At 45.3% G+C, this 15802-nt stretch overlaps 1 protein-coding gene across 1 annotated transcript; it reads right to left on the minus strand.

Annotated features, from left to right (window-relative positions):
* htra1b (HtrA serine peptidase 1b) lies at window positions 1-15802 on the minus strand. Its single transcript, XM_069717551.1, has 10 exons — window positions 15004-15802; window positions 9918-10017; window positions 9588-9702; window positions 8922-9011; window positions 4320-4514; window positions 3991-4023; window positions 3245-3359; window positions 2667-2724; window positions 1525-1620; window positions 1-610 (listed from the first exon to the last, which is right to left on the minus strand). Exons 1-10 carry the CDS (start codon window positions 15461-15463, stop codon window positions 442-444), a joined length of 1431 nt encoding a protein of 476 aa, XP_069573652.1. The 5' UTR covers window positions 15464-15802; the 3' UTR covers window positions 1-441.

The following is a 15802-nucleotide window of genomic DNA, read 5'->3' on the forward strand; positions in this document are numbered from 1 at the left end:
TTTTTTTTAAAAATAGTTTTATTCCCTTTTCTGAAAACATTGTCGTCAAACACAGACAAACAAACAAAAAATAAAACAATATTCCCAAATATTCCCTGGAGGACGTACAGTACCCGGTGAGACTACGGAAACCTGCAGGAAGCTCTTTGATGCGTCGAGGACGGCGTTAGTCGGATATAAAAAGGTCGTCGACGGAGGAAAGTACACGAAGAAGAAATCAAACTAATACGAGACGACAGGTTGAAGCTGCAGCTCCCAGAGAATCGAAGGTGTGTGTGAGCGTTATAAAAGGAAAGAGGAATAATTACAAGTTCTGGGCGTGGCCCCCCGACACACACACGCCCCCCTATTGGTTGGTTGGTTTTTGAAGTGTTCGTGATTGGTTGGTTGGAGAGCCGGCTCGGCGTCGGTCGACCGGTCGAGGACGTCGTGGACCGGAGGTCAAGGCTCGATCTCCTCGGGGACGACGGTGAGCAGGACGTCCTCGTTGCCTCGTCTCACCAGCATCCGCAGCGTGGTGTCCCGCCGGATGGCGGCGCTGACGTCGCTGGCCGAGGTGATCCGCTCGCCGTTGATGCTGATGATGACGTCGCTCTCCTGCAGGCCGGCTCTGTCAGAGACAATCAATATCATCTTTAGTAGAAAGTCTCCCAAGGACTTACTCGAAATGTTTGGTTCTGATGTGAACACTTTTTTCTATTTTTATGAAACACTGAACACTCTTTGCTCTCTGAAGGATGTTCATCTAAACTTTTGATGTGTTGAATAAGTAGTCGTGAATATTTAACGTTAAAGATTTACAGATGATTAAACCAAGTCTTGAACTAAGTTAACAGGAGCTTTAAGTTCAGTGTTTTTGTCATGTTTCGTAACGTTCCCGTCAGAGCGGCTTCTTTTAACTTCCTGTTTACGACCCATTAGGACCTTAAGGAGCCGCAGGTGGTCCCACCTGAACGACTCTCAAGGTGTCAACGAGCCCACAAGAAGTCCAAACCTCAAACCCCAGTTTCCTTCAGATTAAACTAATAAATGTTGTAATAAAGTCAGAGCTGATGCACGTCTGTCCTCTGAGTGCTTCCCAGCTGTTCGGTGTTTCAGTGAAGCGACCTTAAAGTCGTCTCTTTCACTTCTTTAAACGCCGCGGTTCCTCTTTCGCCAGCTGACGCGACGCCAAAGAAGAAATCCGAACGTGTTCGACCGTGACTGAAGCGGTCTGTCGGAGTCTGGGTGGGAAAACATTCAGACTCCTGCTGCCAGCTTTAAAACATCCACAGCTTAGACGTCCCTTCAGAGAGATCAGACGCTCACGAACCCACCGAGAAACAAGAAAACACGCTGAGTCGGCTGTTTTCTCAGGTGGGACGCTGCGGTTTGTTTGAAATCTTTCCTCGGACAGAACAGAGAAGCTGAACGCGGCCAGACGGAGATTTTCTATCTGCTTTAAAAGATTCTTTTAACCTGCTGTGAAAATACAAGTTGATTTGTTTGAACGTCGGATGAAGTGAGAAGCGATGAGACACTCACGCCTCGGCCGGAGTCCGGCTGATGACCTCGATGACGTACGCCCCCGAGGTGACGTCGGGGAAGTCGGACTGCCGCTCCTTCAGCTCCTTCGCCAGCCTGAGGCGACCCGAGAGGAAAGAAACGGACAAAACGTGAGCTTTAGTTCGATGCTATTCGACTCGACGAGTCAGACAGTCGACACGAAGCATCCTGCAGCTGATTGGTCCACGGAGCTCCGTGGTTACCTGTTCATTGTTAGACTCCGCCCTTGTTTTGGAGCCAAATGTCTAAAATCAGAACGATGTATTGTTTCAGTCTAAATAAGTGAAATGTGGCTTCGTCAAGGAAACAAAATACCAACAAATAATTACTGCAAATATGATGGAAATATCACGTTTTTTCATGAGGTGACGCCACAAAAAAGACATTTAGTCTCTAAACAGACAAATGGGAACTAAATGATAAAACAGTGTGAGGTTGAGATCTGAAACATGCGGTACGTATCCAACTGTGTCATTCAAAATAAGAAGCACCTTGACCTTTGACCCTCTCGGTCGTATCTGTCGCCATCTGTAACGCGACATTTGAAGTGAAAGTGAAAACGAGAGCTACACAGCTTCAGCGCCATCAACTCTCTCCGCGGCTCAGTGGATGTGACGTATCTCCCGCTGCAGAGGATTGTGGGTCAGAACATCCAGAGCAGCACGCTGACCGGATGCGGTCGAACATCCTGGTACTTTTTGGCGAACTCCATTTATCATACTGAATGTGTTTCTGGCTTTTTCACGGTCTGATAGCGTCGGTGGAGGACGACTGTGAAACACACGCTCCGGTGTTCCTACGGTGCAGCTTGTTGTGGTGTTTTCAGGGCGTTTCCTTCCTCGGCGAGGGCGTCGCTCTGACCCGAAGCCCGATGACGAGGCGCGGGTCGACTTACATTCCTGCACGAGCTGCTCATCTGGCAGCTGAGCTCACGCCGTCGTATCGACACGCGTCAACGCCGAGGCTGAAACACATCCGCTGGAGACGATCTGATCTCAGAGACCAAGAAACAAATTCATGGTCTCGACATTCAGATCGGGACGGAGTGGGCGGAGTCTGATAACGGCATCTGAACGTTAACCGATTGGAACACAAACGTTTGAAGGGAAACAGGAACTCACGTCGGAGTGAGACTCATCATCCGGACTCCGATGTATTTCTTCTTCGGGGACGTTTTACCTGCAGAAACATAAAGACGTACGGTTCACTCGCTGCCTTCATCATCTTCATCATCGACTCTCTTTATCTTTTTATCATTCAAGTCGACAGGAAAAACACAGAAAAGCATCTTTTGAGAAATATCATCTGTGTAAAGATTTAATTCTGAAAAATGAAACATTGGTTGTTTTTTCTTTCCTGGAAAACAAACATCATTTTTTTTGCCATGAATCTGAAACAGCAGGAACTTTACAACAGATTTCCTCTCTAATTAGGAACAAATTGCTCGGTTCCTTTTTTTTGGAAATAAATAAGAGTTAATGTGAGGAAACTATGAGGAAAGTTTCCTGTAATTCAGCTGGAAAATACTAAAAATAAACCGTCACTGTTACTGACATGAAAACTGAAAGATGTCCTGCGTTACAACGAGAGACATAAATAATGCTTCACTGCATGCTGTCCTCCTCTCTGTGTCCCCGTCTACCCCCGTCCCTCCCGTCTCCCCCTCTGACATGAACCCGGTGATAAACAGCCGTCCGACCTTTGGCCTGTCTGTCGTGCGACTCTGCCAGGAACTGTCGGATCTTATCTGACGGGATGGCGAAGGAGATTCCTGCCGTGACCTTCAGAGTGTTGATGCCGATCACCTCGCCGTCCTGTAGACACACACACACACACACACACACACACACACACACACACACACACACACACACACACACACACACACACACACACACACACACACACACACACACACACACACACACACGAATTGACCATCGCCCTGCAGTAAAAGTCAGACTTCCACATGCAGCTTGTTAAACAGCGTTTTTCTGACGCCACATTGTTCGGTAACAGACTTTTAATCGGAGTCAGCTGTGGACCGCCAACGACCGCCAGCATGACCTCAGCTCTTTATTTACGCTCCCTAATAAGGACTTTACGGTCCGCTGTGTTTGTTTATATGAGCTTACGTGAATCTCTGCTTTGTAGCAGAGGGATGCGGTCCAAGTAATACGGAAAATAAACCCAGATTATTAATCATCTTAGCTATGTTTAAAATCTTAATAATAACATCTGATTAGTTAATGAGCACATTTTACATCTATGATACAAAAAAGAGGCTTCAAACTGCGTTTTTACTGAAATCTGAAAGTCCTTGACAACAGCTGCACAATATGAATATAACTTTGTAATAAACTCCTTCATACCTACAACAGACACATTTCAAACATCTTATTTTGAAATCCAGCTCGTGTTTCCTGCAAGTTCTGCTTCACTTACCAGGTTGACTAGTGGTCCTCCTGAGTTGCCGTACTGCAAGAAAAAAACAAAAAACAGAGAATGTAAAAAGCAAAGAAAACTATTGTGGCTTTTATTTATTTAAGAATCACACCTATTTCTATTTAAATAATCCCTAAATAGAGACATTTAATAAATGAATTTGCCATAATTTGCTATTTGAGGCCAATCAGCAGATCGATGCGAAAGATGTTGACCAATCAGGGGTCAGCGGCATAAACACTGAATGCACTCAAACACACACAGGATTTATCATAAATAGACTTTGGAGCGTCAGGCCCCGCCCCCTCCCCGTCGGCGCCATCACTCACGTTGATGATGGCGTCCGTCTGGATGTAGTCCATGTCGGAGTTGCGGAGGCCCAGCTCCTTGCCCCCCCGCTGGGTGGTGCTGACGATGCCGGTGGTGACGGTGTTCTGCAGGGAGAACGGGCTGCCAATGGCGACCACGAACTCGCCGGGTCGCAGGTCGGCGGAGCGGCCGAGGAGCAGAACCGGCAGCTTGGTCTGCTCACACCGGAGACAGAGGGAGACAGAGGGAGACAGAGGGAGACGAGGGAGGGAAGTTTAGACACCAGTTTAGTAAATTAAACACAGCTTATCTTTTCACCAATGCAATTCATTTACTTCTGATATTCATATTCACAACAATCTGCTCTGTTTGCTGGTTTTCTTTCATGAAATCCACCAAAACTCGTCCTTAAATTACTGAATTGTTTCCTTTTCTGTTCCCTTGTTGTCGTTTCTTTTCCCTTCAATTGATTCACACCAACAAATTGCTAAGACTTTAACAAAAGTGTAGAACAGGTCCTGCTGGACACGTTCGTAGAAATCCATCAGATTTATTATTATTAGATTATTACAGTTGCAGTTGTCAGCGTGATGTTAAAAATAGATTAAATAACTCATTAAGACAAATCAAGCCCTAAAAAACAAGTTTGATGAAAGAGTGCATTTTGTATTTGACGAGATATTTTTTTTTGTGGTGAGAAAACAAGATGTAATTTTCCTAAAATAAGCAGCTGCAGCAACATGTTTCTGTCTGGAAACAGCTTCGCTGTCACTCTCGTACCGTCTGACCTCTGCAGCTCGATGCCGTCCGCCAGCAGTTCTACAAACTTCTCTTCTATGACTGACGACAAAGTGCTTTTTGTTGCAGTACTGTGGTTTTCCTTTTGGGACTCGCTCCTCGGAGTCCAGTTAAATCTGACGACGCTTTGGCTCCGCCCCCCTCCGCGGCCGCAGCGACCCTCCGTGAACCGCCGGCTGCTCGCCGTCCTACTGACCTACTTCAGCCCAGAAAAACTGAGACACGGAGCAGCCGAGATGTTCGGACCCAGGTTTCATCAGCGCCACTCCAGCGAGCATGACAAACGTCTGCTTGTCTGTCAGCGTGTGTGTGTGTGTGTGTGTGTGTGTGTGACTGTCTGTGTGTGACTGTGTGTGTGTGTGTGTGTGTGTGTGTGTGTGTGTGTGTGTGTGTGTGTGTTTCCCTGCTGCTGACAGACACACGTGTTGCCCATTTCCTCTGTTAAGTAACAAGCCTAAAGACTCTGACCCACTTTCAGTGAGGTTTAGTACGAGAGTTTGGAGTGTGTGTGTGTGTGTGTGTGTGGGGGGGGGGGGGTGTGTGTGTGTGAAAAGGAGTGAAGGACAGATGAGACGTAGCAGAAAAGGAGTTGACAGCACAGACACAGATGCAGCCAGACGTGTTTAAGAGCAATAAAACTTTGTGTCTCTGCTGCTGAGTTTGATTGACAGACAGGAAAAAGCCACAGGTATGTTCGACACATCTGTACACGACCGACATGACAGAGAGAGAGAGAGAGAGAGAGAGAGAGAGAGAGAGAGAGAGAGAGAGAGAGTGTGTGTGTGTGTGTATGTGTGTGTGTGTGTGTATGTCCTGCGGTCAGGATGAATCAAGTGAAGAAGCAAAATAAAATGTGGAGCTTTAAAACAAGATGATTAAAAATCACCATTTAAAAACTCGTCTTCAGACTGTTGGAAGCTGCAGCAAATTTAATTTAATCAAATAAATTCAATTTTCTTTTTCCCTGTAAATGTTTTGTGTTCATCAGTTTGTCCTAAAATAAAACTAAACAGAGTCCCTGCATGTCTAAAAAAAACTCATTCCCAGACGGACTTATGCAATGAAGAGAAACGTGGCCGGTCCAAAGAAATCACACAAACTCCCTCCTGTGTCACCGTGAAGCATAAACAGACATTCAGAACCCATTCAGAACCCATTCAGAACCCATTCAGAACCCGTCCAGAACCCGTCCAGACTCTTGTATTACATGTAGTGAAGTTTTGAAACGGCTCAGCTGAAAAGAAGCTGCAGACTTTTATGATTCACCATTTTAAGCCTATTGTTGTGAAATCTGGTCATAATCAGAGTCTGAATTTCTTTGAGTTCAGATCACAGCGAACACGATTCCCTTCTGTGAGACGTCGTGTTAAAGAGAACGGGACCGACGGACGGGAAGGACACGAGGTCACAGTGACCTTGATGTTTGACCTTTGACCACCAAAATCAAATCGGTTCCTCGTTGAGTCCAAGAGAACGTTTGTGCCGAACTTGAAGGTATCCGAGTTCTCCCGGGATCGTGTGGTTTGAGTATGAACCATGTGGTTCCAGGGCTCACCGCTCCTTCCAGGAGACCAGATTCAGCCGAGCTTTCTCCGACAGCGATCACACTCTCTGCTGTTAGAAACAAAATGCTCTCCTCCTCCTTTCTGTCTCTCCGTCTCCCACGCCGGCTTAAACAAACAGAGCCGAGGTCTGCCAACTCTGAGGAATTTACGGAGGGGATAGAGCCGGAGAAAGGAGAACTAACACCGGAGAACTCAAGCGAGGATTATCGCCGGATCTCTTTGGAAGAAATGAACTCCTTCATATCAGCAGCAGCAGCGCCGTGTTGGTGGCTGCCGTGTACATCAGATGCAGCCGTTGGCCTTCACACGTCCCGGCCCGGCAGCAGCTGATCGGATCGGGGTTTTTTCCACCAGCGGCTCGTGGACACGTGTCATGGAAAACGATCAGCGCTGGATGGAGGTGGAATATCGCCGCGGGGCTTCACCGAATAAATCAAGATTAAAAAGATCATGTCTGCACACGCTCTCAGGATGAACCGCCTCGGCAGGTCAACACACGGGACGCCGGCGTGTCTCTTTGTTTCTGTCCACTCAGCAGAACGTTCTGCATCTCTTTTAATGTTTTTCTTTCCATTAATCGCTCTCCTTTCAGCTTTGTTTTTGGTCTCCAGCAAGTCCAGGAGGAGATATCTGCCCTGCAGCTGCTATATGATGCGTTCCCCACCTAGTTTCTAACGTTTGGTATTCCATCATGCTCATATCATATATCACTTATAAAATACCCTACCTACTGTCTGACTGAGATATCCTCTTTCTTCTGTCAATCTGTAATCTAAACATGACAAGATGTTTGGCTTATGAGGATGAAGGCCGGCGATGTGAACAAAACCTCTCTGTCTTCATAAAACCTCCTCTGATAGTTATGAAGCAGAAGGTTATCGGTGCTGAACGTGCAGCTACACGTCGGACTGCTTCGTCTGCTCTGAGCACCTGGAAGCCTTTAAACACCGTCAACATGAGTTCATCTGAAAATTAAAAGATTATAAAACACTAAGAGCAAAAAGAAAGGAAATAAAACTGATGGTAATCGGTGGGACACAAACTTCAGTTAAACTGGGCGAAAATTCTTATTTTAATTTGACACTTTTCTTTTAGATCTTGTTTTTAAGTTTTTCTTGTATTTTTGTAATTTGAAAAGAATGAAAATATAATACGATGCATTTTGTGATGAAACACAAATGCAGCTTTGTTCAACTCAACCACACGTCCACACGACAGGATGAACTTTTCAAAAGATTAATTCAACATCTATGTTTCATAACTTCAAATGGTCAAAAAGTTTGAACATTTTGTGTGTTTTTAATATTGTAAAAAGTGAATCCAGAGTTTCATGATGCACTCAGTCTGCTTTCAGAAGCACAGCTGGACTTGATTTCCCTTAATTCAGTCACAAACAGAAGTTCTCTGAAACGGATCAGGCGGTCCTGAGATCTCAAACTCAGACTAAATTTGACGGGATGAAACATTTCTTAAAGTTTCCCTATGAACTGGCAGCGTTCCCGTGTTTCTGACCTCGTGCAGGATGCAGCAGCGCCCACTGCCCACACGTCTGGACAGAACCGGGACGACGCACACACCGTCTTACTCTACAAATGTTTTTCCGTCACATAAATGTTGTGGAAAACCTGACTTCCTGTCTCGAACTCTGCCGTCCAGTCATCCAAGGACCAAAACAAAGAGCTGAGGAAATCAAAGCGGTCCCTGTGTCTCCTGACCTGCTCCGCAGATTCACACGTTAATGACTCAGCTATTATTTTGCTGAACAGGCGTCTCACCTCAAAAAATCCCATCGAGCCAAAAATCAAAACCAGATTTTCCTTTTAAGGAATGTTCACCAAAAGAATATGCTGCAAAAAAAAAGGAATAAATAACAGAATTTGACAGCTTGTTTTGGAACATAAAAGCAGAGTAGGTGGAGGGAAGAAGCAGAGGAGTTAATATAAAGAGAGAAAACACCAGAGGACGTTTCATCTGAAAACAGAACGACACAGTTCTGAACAGGAGAAAAGAAAAAGAGACGGAAAGAAAGATGGAAGAAAAAATATGAGAAATGATGATGCTTCTAGCAAATTACTGAGAAACATTTCAAAGCCTTTCTTTATGCTCTAGTTTCTTTTCTCTTGGTTAAGATGCTTTAGTTTCTCGAGTTGACCTGATTGATCCCGTTTCCTCTTCCACAACTACAATTTGAAGCCCGTTTGGAGATCAGATTGAAGGGAGGATAAAACGAGGAGTTTCTCCAACGCTCCTGCTGCTCACCGGCACGTCGATCTTGATCAGAGCGATGTCGGCCTTCTCGTCCACGTCCTTGATCTTGGCGTCGAACGTGGCTCCGCTCTTCAGCTCCACCTGGAGGACACACAAAAAAGGACATCATCCTGATCGGTGTCCTCAAAGTAGAAAAACATCTTATCGTGTAATTATGACTTCCTGTCTCGTAGTTACAAGAAACTACAAGATAACGTACAGTATGAGCACATTTTTACTGTATCCATGGTAACATAACACAGTAAACATAAACAGCAGTTCCATCGTCCCATTTCTCTCTAGTGTGGCAATGACGCATGTCCACCTTGTATATTACTTTGCCTCCTGGTCACATACACCTCAACACCAATAGGAAGAGAGCTGCCGTGTGATTGGTGGACAGGATGAACCAGGAACAGTGGAACACACACACACTGAACTCTCTGAGCCACAGCTGCTGCTAATCAGGTCATAATTACAGGAAAGGTCTCTAATGCCGTCACTGCCCCTGATAAGCTGCAGTTTAATTTGATAATGCTTGGTGCCGTATGAGAATCTAATCTGCAGCAATTATTACTGTCAAAGTGACTTAAATATTTGACATAAATTAGAAACATAAGAAGTCGAACATCAGCCGGTGTACTGAGATGTCGTGAATGTGTTTCCTGCTTTGCGTACCTTTACTCGGTGCTTATTGGCCACCACGTGGGCGTTGGTGACGATCAGGCCGTCCTCGGACACAACGAACCCGGAGCCACTGGCCACGGCCACCTCCCGCTTGGAAAATATCATCCTGAGCACAGACGGGAACAGATGAAGCCAACATGGCTGCAAAGTCATCAACACTGGCTGTTAAATAAAAATAAAATCCAATACGGCTTCTTCAGCACAACAAATACACGGCATGAAAACGTGTAATTAAAGTTAATGTCTTGACTTGAATGCCCGTTTTTAATTTGAATCCCATGAATCCCAGTAAAGGTCGTTTAATGAGTTTGTTTTTCTTACTTTCTGTACAGTTCAATATGAACCACAGCAGGAGCGATCTTCTCCACCACATCAGCGATGAAGTTGTACTTGAATCGAAGACTGTCGGGATTCTGCTGACCTGAAGGACGGAAAACACACAAGGTCACGCACGCACGCACGCACACACACACACACACACACACACACACACACCGGTCAGAAGGATTTTTGCTCAGCAGCAGCTGAAGCAGACAGACGGAGGAGAAAGTTGTGGGTTTGTGTTGCCAGGTTGCCATAATTTGTAATTTGAAAGAGATTCGTCACTCGTCGTCCAATTATCGGACCTCATCTGAAGGCTGATGTGATGAACTGAGTCCAGATGTGGAGGGCAGTATGTGAGGTGTAGGTAGGAGAGCAGCTGCAGCCGGTCTGCTGCTCCCACTGATGCTTATAAAACAAAGGAAATGACTCAGAGCCACTAAAGACACCCACAGAGCGAAGTGAAGATGTTTCTGACCGGGTCACCCTACACCCTCCGTTTGGTTCGACTCCAGCGGTGCTGCAACATCTGCCACACGGACTAGTTATCAGACCCCCCCCATCTGTCCGTGTCAGAAACACGTGTTTTTTTTAATCAAAGCAGCGTGCAGGACAAGACATTAAGACACTATTAAACAAAGCCACGTTTTGTTTACGACCCAAGCAGGAGCAGTCCGTGCTGATTCAAACGTGAATAACACGTATGGTGGGTGGCAAATTAATGTATTAAAAACAAGGTTGTAAATGTGCATTAGTTGTGCATGCCCAGCATTTAAAGAACTGACATACGACAGATTCAATCAAACAATAAAAGCAAAGATCACGTCGGCTGCGGCCGTTTAGTTAGGCTCTAATCTTACGTTGTAGTTACAGAACCAAACAACAATCAAACGTTCCTGTTGGATTTTCAGATTAATAACTACCTGCGTGTGTCTCGTTTCACTTCCTACTCTTTGTATGATTGTTGGCCCCGACCCCTGACTAGTTTCACCTGTCCCTCATTGTCCTTCCCTCACTGCTGTATTTAGTCTGTGTGCTCTTCCGAAAATTCTAATTCAAAATCACCAAATCTGAAGATACACAGTTTTAATGGGACACTAAAGATGAAAAATTGTAATCTTACAAAAATCTAGTATCTAAATCTGTTAGACAAATGTATTGGAGTAAAAAGCTTAATATTTGACTTCAAGTCTATTGGAATAGAAGTATTAAGTTTCATAAATTGACATTGTGAGACGCAAAAAAACAACAAGTATAAAGAGTGTCCTTGAACACACCACAGATGACAGACTGGGAACTGTTGTCTGCTTCCAAGTTTACACCAAATAATGAGAAATTACTAAATGTCAGCTGATTTTAAGTTCTTTGAGTTGATTGAAACCAAAGGAAGGAACTCATACTTTGGAAAATAGAAAATTCTTTAAACTTTACAAATATTTTACTCCAACCTTTGGTGTGATCTATTAAATCTAAACTCCAGCTTTCATTTTTCATGCCTAAGAGCACAGTGAGGACGTGTCTCTGTTTGTCCTCAGCTCTCAGCTCTGCAGAATCCCAGCGTCCGGTTTCTCAGCTGATTCCTTCCACATACTTCAGATCTTATCTCGGTAGAATCCCCGAGCTCATTCTTCACTGCAATCGCCTCCACGTCTTGTCTCTTCTGTCCCGTGACCTCGCAAATGAAACTTCATTCTTTAAGAGTTAAAATAATAAATGTTTAGTTCTGTGCAAATGGAGCCTCGGTAGCGTTTTCACCCCACGGCGCTCTATAAAAGTAATTAAGATGTGATTTTATGCAGTTACAGTTTTTACAATTGCTCCTCAGAAAGTCATATTTTTTATGAAACACAGATTTTACTGTTTAACGACTGACATGAAAGAAAAAGTTCAACGATCAGCTGAAAGGCTCGAAATCATAAGTTATAAAATCAGATGCTGCTGAAGCTGCTGCAAAACAGAACAATATTTCAAAATGTCACAAATATGTAGAAATAAAAAGAAGTCCCACATGGTTCAAGTATTTGCAGGAAACACTCACCAGAGCACCAAACGTGGATTAATCCGCCAATGAAAATAGTCCTCCCCAAAAATGCAAACTCCTATTTGCAAGAAACAAACTTCACATATAACCGTTTACATCAGGGCTTTCCAACCTTTTTTTTTTTTTTTTTTACATTTATGCACATAGCTGAGCTCCACAAAACCAACTGAACTTCTTTTACATGAACAATAACAAATTGCTGGTCAGCAGCCCAGGATGGAGCCTGAGTTACTTGGCGGAGGTCGCGGGATAAACGTCACTCAACGGACATAATGAGACGAAGAAGAAAGGCCCGACAGCTCGGTACCATTAGTCACGGACTTCCACCCAAGGCGACGGTATCAGTCTTGGAGGCGACATTTTCCTCACTGTAACTTTTCCTTTAGTTTTTCCTTCACCCTAATCAAAGTTTTTTAGTCCTAACCACGTCGACTTCCGCATGGTTTTGTGTTGCTAAAGCATTGATACGTCTAACGAGGGAAAGGCGTGACATGGATACGCTTCCCTCTAGTGGACGGGTGGGTTTATTACACGCTTTGCCATGAAACACCAGTAAAAGTGTTAAATGTGGGAACTTCAAAATCTTAGACGAGTTTCAGACCGAGCAGCAGTTCGTTGAGAGCGTTCACTTCATGTTCGCTTCAGCCTCTGACCATCTGGAGGACACTGATCTGTGTGTGTGTGTGTGTGTGTGTGTGTGTGTGTGTGTGTGTGTGTGTGTGTGTGTGTGTGTGTGTGTGTGTGTGTGTGTGTGTGTGTGTGTGTGTTCTTGGCTCGCTGAGTGTTTGGCTGCAGGATTAAGGGGTCTGCCAGCTGCTGCAGCTTTGAAGTGAACTGAATGAAGTCAGTCAGAGCTGGAACGGGCTGCAGGTGTTGGTAACACCAGCGAGTACAGTGAGGTCAGGAGGGGTCACGGCCACGCTGACTGCTCACATGTCCTTAAACACACCAACAAGGAGAGTTTTCAAAACACGTTCTGCTGCAGTTTAACATCCAAATCCTATTGTGTGTCTATCTAAAGCCTGATATATCTATTTTATCCCAAAACTTCAATGACATTGAAAGACACTGGCTGACATGTTCCTTCAGTACCATAAACACGCATTGTACTTACTAAACCACCAAACGTGGATTCATCCGCCAGAGAAACTAATCCCTGCAAAAATGCAAACTCCTATAAAAACTACAGTGATCCCTTTAAGAGTTAAGAAATGTTTTCGTGAACCATTTTTAAATATTTACATCTTCATTACGGACCATCAGGCTTCAAGAACACAGTTTTCTGTTTTGGCACTTGCAAAGAAAAACAAGAGAATTACAGCATCCCATCAGTATTATTCTTTATAAAAATGATTAAAAAAAGCTAATTTGTTGTTCTCTGAGTAAGATTTGTCTCAGCAACATCATTAAATCCATCTAAACGACGATCAGCAGTGCTGGAACATGACTGCGATGTGTAGTTGCACCAAACTGCCTATTTATTTTGCATACGTTCTTGCTTTGAAGCACGCTGACTGCAGCTCCAACGTGCCATCAGATGATAGCTGTTTTCTAGGGTATCATTTGGAGAAAAAATTCCTGAGCTCCTGAAAGAGTTGAGTCACGGTGCGACCGTGTTTTGTTGACGCCGTATCCAAGCCTGTTAATCTCACAAACAGCCCGCATGTCTGCACAGGAAGCAGAAAAAAAGAAAAGAAAAACAGTAATAAAAAGGAAAAAAAACCATTTTGATCCCTTTGAATCTGGGTTAAATAACAGTTTGACCTAAATCTGTGTCTGTTTAGGAAGTTACACAATTGACCAACGACGTCCAAGACGATGAATCACCGCAGATTTAACGTGTTAGTGTGTCACTGACATCTTCCAGATTGTTCCCTCTTCAACCCAGAAAACCCGAACTTCCCTCTTGGTTGAACAGATTATAGATGGAGGGAGAGGAGACGAGGGGAGGAAGAGATGATGTGATCGGAGGGAAGAAGAGGAGGTGTAAGAAAAAGTAGAAGAAGAAAGAGGAAGATGGAGAAAAGGTGGAGAGAAGAAAGAGACGTTGACCTCGCTGAACTCTGAATCAAACCGCCTCAGCAGGTCGTTGCGTTCACAGCTGGAGCTTCACAGGTTGTGTGTGTGTGTGTGTGTGTGTGTGTGTGTGTGTGTGTGTGTGTGTGTGTGTGTGTGTGTGTGTGTGTGTGTGTGTGTGTGTTCCGGCCTCAGCCTCGCTCTCAGAGGAGCTTTGTTTGTTTTTGCAACACATGGCAGGTCCTCAGGACATCCTGGACTCATTTCAAGATATTAAGACCTGTTAAGATCACATAATGTGTGTGTGTGAGATGGAGAGAAAGATAGACTGTTTAGAGAAGGAAAAACAACATTGGTTTTAGAGTCTGGTTCAGAGCGAGGTCCAGTTGGAAACCTGACGATACTACGTCCCGCCCACTGATAGCTGTAACCTGACTGCACCACAGGCCTGTCAATCAAACAGACACGCCCCCCAAAAACAGGTCTTCTTGAATCTTCTTTTCTAATGAATGAGGGATTATTTTCAGATGGACCTCCAGAAAACTAAGAAGAAGGAGTGACTTTAGCTAACAACACCGAGATAACTGATGGACACATTTTATTCACTTTGGATTTGATGAGAGAAGTTGAATGGGAGTCTATGGAGCCGGAGGCTTTTTGGAGCCGACCTCTAGTGGCACTCGCTGGTATTGCAGCTGAAGACACTTCTGGATCAGAACCATTTTACAGACCTGAAGCTACGAACTCTTTTATATCCAGTTTATGGTTGTAAGATGTAGCTAGAAATGTTGTACTCTGATTTAAATCCAGCCATCAGTACACGTTAAACTGGGAACTGATGTAAGATACCAAATACATTCATGGTTTGTCCGGTTAAATAATCTAAAGATGCAACAGATGGACGAGAGAGTTCAGTCTATGTGTTGGCTGCTGCTGAGGTCACTCAAGTTCAGATCCAAACCGCGCGTGCGCGCGCGCACACACACACACACACACACACACACACACACACACACACACAACTCTCACCTTTCCCGCAGGCTCCCCTCTGGATGAAAATCACCGGCGGCTGCTGCAGCTTCAACGCCCGGTTACTGACGCGCTTCAGCTCGCAGACGTTCCGGTAAGAGACGCCGTCGCTGCCGCACACCGGATCGGTGTTCGTGCACGCGCACAAGCCGGCCTTGCCCCTCTGCCTGACGGTGGCGGACACCTCCACGCCGTCGGTCACCACGCACTCCATCCCCTCGGCGCACTCTCGGTCCCCGACGCCGCCGCACTGCTCGCCGTCGCCGGACGCGCACACCGGACAGCAGTCGCAGCGGTCCAGCACGTCGCCGGCCAGGCAGTCCGCGGGGATCGGCGCGCACTGGGACTTGTCGCACTTCTCCGGGCAGCCGATGGCGAAGCGCTTGACTATCCGCGCCTCGGCCAGCAGACAGGAGGAGGCGAGCAGGGCCGTTACGCACAGGACGAGCTGGAGACGCATGATGGGGGACAGTCCGACAGAGACACCGGGACACAGTGAGAGCTGAGTGGAAGGCTGAACTCTGGGTTCAGAAAGTTTTAAAAAAGTGTGAGCAGCGTGGAGGACAGGACACGTTACCGGCAGGACGGACTGATGCAGTGAGAACTCCGGCTGCCCCGGTTTATAAGAGCTGCAGCATAAACACAGCAGGTGATTGGTGGACCTCTGTGACGTCAGTCAGAGGGGAGGAGGGGGTGATGGAGGTGAGAAGATTAAAGTACGTGCAGAAAAGTAATTTACTAAAGTGTAAAAGATCTTTTTTTCACACTGAATTTTGAGTTATCAAATTCTCTTTTAATT

The sequence above is a fragment of the Brachyistius frenatus genome, unplaced genomic scaffold, assembly GCF_029030835.1.
Source record: "Brachyistius frenatus isolate BFR_SWC_R1_liver_20210118 unplaced genomic scaffold, ASM2903083v1 Contig_177, whole genome shotgun sequence".
Classification (NCBI taxonomy): Eukaryota; Metazoa; Chordata; class Actinopteri; family Embiotocidae; genus Brachyistius; species Brachyistius frenatus.

Excerpts from the sequence above, each read along its gene's own strand:
- htra1b (XM_069717551.1), bottom strand. The coding sequence starts at position 15,463 with ATGCGTCTCCAGCTCGTCCTGTGCGTAACGGCCCTGCTCGCCTCCTCC. Across the intron at positions 10,018-15,003 it reads GAGGGGAGCCTGCGGGAAAG|GTCAGCAGAATCCCGACAGT; the intron begins GTGAGAGTTGTG and ends TCCGTCCTTCAG. Across the intron at positions 9,703-9,917 it reads CATATTGAACTGTACAGAAA|GATGATATTTTCCAAGCGGG; the intron begins GTAAGAAAAACA and ends GTCTGTGCTCAG.